Raw genomic sequence first — 3,548 nt, 5'->3', positions numbered from 1 at the left:
CCCCGCCCCCCCCGGGTCTGTGTCTGTGCTGCTGCTGCTGCTGCTGCGCGTGATCCAGCGATTATAAATCTGTGTAACCCTCAGCCGCCTCCGCCGCTTCTTTGGCTCCGCGCACGGACCCCCGGATCCCCCCAAAATCCTCCTAAGGTCCCCCCCAAAATCCTCCTAAGATCCCCCCCAAAATCCTCCAAAAATCCCCCTGGGATCCCCCAAAATCCTCCCACGTGATCCCCCCAAAATCCTCCTAAAATTCCCCCCAAAATCCTCCAAAAATCCCTCGCAGATACCCCTAAATTTCCCCCAAAATCCTCCTAAAATCCTCCCAGAATTCGCCCAAAAATCTCTCACAAATTCCTCCTTAAATCCCCCCCAGATCCTGTTGGATCCACCCTCAAAATCCCCCCCCAGGTTCCCCAAAATCCCCCCCCAAATATCCTCCCCAAATCCCCCCCAGATCTCCCCTAAAATCCCCCTCAAATTCCCCCCAGATCCCCTCAAAAATCCCCCCAAATCTCCCCAAATTCTCCCCCAAATCCCCCAGCCCACAGAGGGGGAGGGGGCTGGGTCACTCTGTGAGTTTGCGGATCCCAGGTGGTTTTTGGGGTTCCCAGGTGCTGATTTTGGGGTCCCCAGGGGGGTTTGGGGTCCCCGTGTGGGGTCAGGAGGGTGATCCGGGATTTCCCCATAGATCACCTGGATGACGTCACTGGATTCCCTCCAATGACGTCACTGGATTCCCTCCGGTGATGTCACAGACCCCCCTGTGGGACCTCACCTGGTCCCAGGTGTCCCCTCGCCCTTTCCCCCCTCCCCCAGTCCTCGGGAGTGCCCTGGAAGTTGTGACGTCACGCCACGATGCCATTCTCGATTGCTACGTCATCACCCCGATGACGTCATCGCCGACTAGGGGGCGGGACGTTCTCTCAGGCCCCGCCCCTTTTCCCGCCTTTGCGCGGTTCCGCCACGCTCAAGATGGCGCCGTTGCCGCGGTAACCGCCGGGGGGCGGAGCTTCTGCCACACAAAAAATGGCGGCGCCCGCCGGGGGCGGGGCTTAGGCGGGGCCTTTCTGACGGAGAAGGCGGGACTGGGATAAACTGGGATGGACTGGAACCCCCAGCATTCCTCCCAAAAAGGTTCTGAGCCACCCGCAGGTGACCGGGGGCACGCCCAGACTCATTTCTGGCTGGGGGTGGGGGCTCAAACCCCCTCCCAAAAATCCCCAAAATGCCGAATCCTCTCCCCGGACCCTCAGGGGGGATCCGTGTCACTGCTAGTGTCACACCTGAGGGATTATTGTCACACCTGAGGGTGCATTGTCACACCTGAGGGATTATTGTCACACCTGAAGGTGCATTGTCACACCTGAAGGTGCATTGTCACACCTGAGGGTGCATTGTCACACCTGAGGGATTATTGTCACACCTGAAGGTGCATTGTCACACCTGAAGGTGCATTGTCACACCTGAGGGTGCATTGTCACACCTGGGGCTGTTTCACACCTGAGCCTGAGGGGAGACACCCCAAAACTCCCTAAAACCTCCCCAAACCCTGGGACCTTCATCCCGAGCCCCTTGCTGAGGAACCCTCGCCCGCCTCCTCTCCTCTCCCCGCCCCCCCGGAGCGTTTTGGGGTCCCGGAAGGGCAAAACTGGGGCGAAAAGCGCCAAATTTGGGTGTTTGAACAAAAATCCGTTACGGGAAAGGCCGGAATAGCGCCTGCGCCGGAACGAGGTGGAGCCGAGCATGCGCCTTTACGACCGGCACGGACGCGCATGCGCAGTGAGCGCTGCAGCCGTTAAGCGCCACCATCCGGGGACTGGCGGGCGCCATCTTTGTGGCGGGTGGAGGAGACGCGTCCAAAATGGCGGCTCCCAAGCGCCAGTAGCCGGCGCGGCGGGCGGGCTTTTCTCGGCTTTCAGCGCGGCGGCGGCGGCTCGGAGCGAGCGGCGGCGGCGGCGGAAAGCGGCGCCCGGGGTCGGCGGGCGGAGGGTGGCTGCAGGTGCGGAGCGGCGGCGGAGCGGCGCGGAGAGCGGCGCATCCGGGTCCCGCGGCCGCCGCCATCTTGGGCCGCCGCGGAGCTGCGAGCTCCCACCTGCGCCATCTTGGGGCGCCGCATCGGGGCTGTCCCGGAGGGGGGACGAGAGGAAGGGGCGGCGGGGCCTGAGCGAAGAGCGCGGGGAGCGCTCAAAGCTCCGCTCCCGTTCCGGACAGGCGCCGCCATCTTGCGCGCGCGGCGAGGAGGAGGAAGAGGAGGAGGACGAGGAGGAAGATCCGGGCACCGGGCGGCGCCATCTTGGACTCCCCCTTCCCACAGCAGCGCGCCGCCATCTTGTGACCCCTCCCCCGCGCACCCGGGCACCGGCCGCTCCGCCGCCTTGGAGCCGCTGCGGTAGCGGAGCCGCACCCGGTAAGGGCGGAATGAAGCGGGGAGCGCCGGGAGGGAGGGTAGGAACCTCGGGGGCCCCGTAGAGGCCGACACCGGGCATCAGTTCCGTCGGATGGGCGGCGCCATCTTGGGAGGGGACGCGCGGGGTGTCATGGCGGCCCCGTGAGCCGACATCCGGGTCCTTCCCCCCCACCGCCCCCGGGGCGCCATCCTGGGAGGGGCCGCCGCATCCTGGTCCCGCGCGCCGCCATCTTGAGAGTCCGCGGGGGGGCGGGGGGCGATGGCAGCGCCGGGAATCCCCGGCTCGTTTGTGTCGCTCGGAGCCGCGGGGCCGTGAGGCCTCAGAGCGCCTCCGGCATGCCGTTAACCCCGGGGGGGCGGTGGGGAGAGCGAGGGAGCTCCGGGGCAGAGGAAGAGGAGGAGGAGAAGGGGGCGCGGTTTGCGGAGGGGGCGGTACCCAAGGAGAAGCGGGGCGCCCAAGATGGCGGCGCCCATGGCGGTCTGAGCGCTCCGTACAGCGCTGCGCCGCCGGGAAACGGGCCGTGTCGCCGGCAGCCAGGCCGCGGGGGATTCGGTGTGTGCGGGGGGACGAGGCCGGGAATGCCGGGGAGCGATTACGGGGCAGCGGGAAGGCCGGGAGGGGCGGCACCGGGAGTCGGCGGGGCTCGGGGGGAGCGGGAAGGAGGGAAAACCGCGCAAAAGGCGGGCTGGGGGGCGGCTCCTTTAAGAGGCGGTTGGAGTGGGCGTGGCCACGCCCTTCCGTGACCACACCCCCTCCGTTGGCGCCATGGCCGCGCCCCTTCAGCCGGCTCCGTACAGTTCCCCCGCGCCCCTCCGCCTCCCGCCCCAGCCCCGCCGCTACCGGGCCCGGCCGGAGGCCACCGAGATGGCGGTGAAACTCCTCCCGGTCCCCCTCCCAAAATGCCGCCGCCTTTTCCCGTGCCGCCTTCCCCACAATGTCGCCCCCCGTCCCCGGCCAAGATGGCGCCGCCCGGGTCCGGAGGGGGCGTGTCCGCGTGGGCCCCGCCCACTCCCGTCGCTTCCCGCCCACCCTCGGCGGCCGCCGGACACAGGCGCAAGATGGCGGCTCCCAGGGCGGCGTGAGGGGCCGCCGCCGCCGCGCTCCGCCCGCAGCCGCAGCCCCGCGCCGGGAGCCGCTGCA

The 3,548-nt window shown here is 67.6% G+C and overlaps 1 protein-coding gene across 1 annotated transcript in view; it reads left to right on the top strand.

Moving 5' to 3' along the window:
* MECP2 (methyl-CpG binding protein 2) overlaps nucleotides 1–3,541 on the top strand; it is a 6,533-nt gene extending 2,992 nt beyond the window's left edge. The window contains exons 4-6 of the mRNA XM_041409991.1: nucleotides 817–989; nucleotides 1,714–2,407; nucleotides 3,192–3,541. Of these exons, the coding sequence (XP_041265925.1) occupies nucleotides 817–989; nucleotides 1,714–2,407; nucleotides 3,192–3,490 (1,166 nt within the window). The 3' untranslated portion in view covers nucleotides 3,491–3,541. The remainder of the gene's footprint in view (nucleotides 1–816; nucleotides 990–1,713; nucleotides 2,408–3,191) is intronic.
* Nucleotides 3,542–3,548: the final 7 nt, after the last annotated feature.

Source organism: Onychostruthus taczanowskii, unplaced genomic scaffold (genome assembly GCF_017590055.1).
Source record: "Onychostruthus taczanowskii isolate IOZ18803 unplaced genomic scaffold, ASM1759005v1 scaffold318, whole genome shotgun sequence".
Classification (NCBI taxonomy): Eukaryota; Metazoa; Chordata; class Aves; order Passeriformes; family Passeridae; genus Onychostruthus; species Onychostruthus taczanowskii.
Note: the sequence above shows the minus strand (reverse complement) of the source record. Positions and strands in the feature narration are given on the sequence as shown.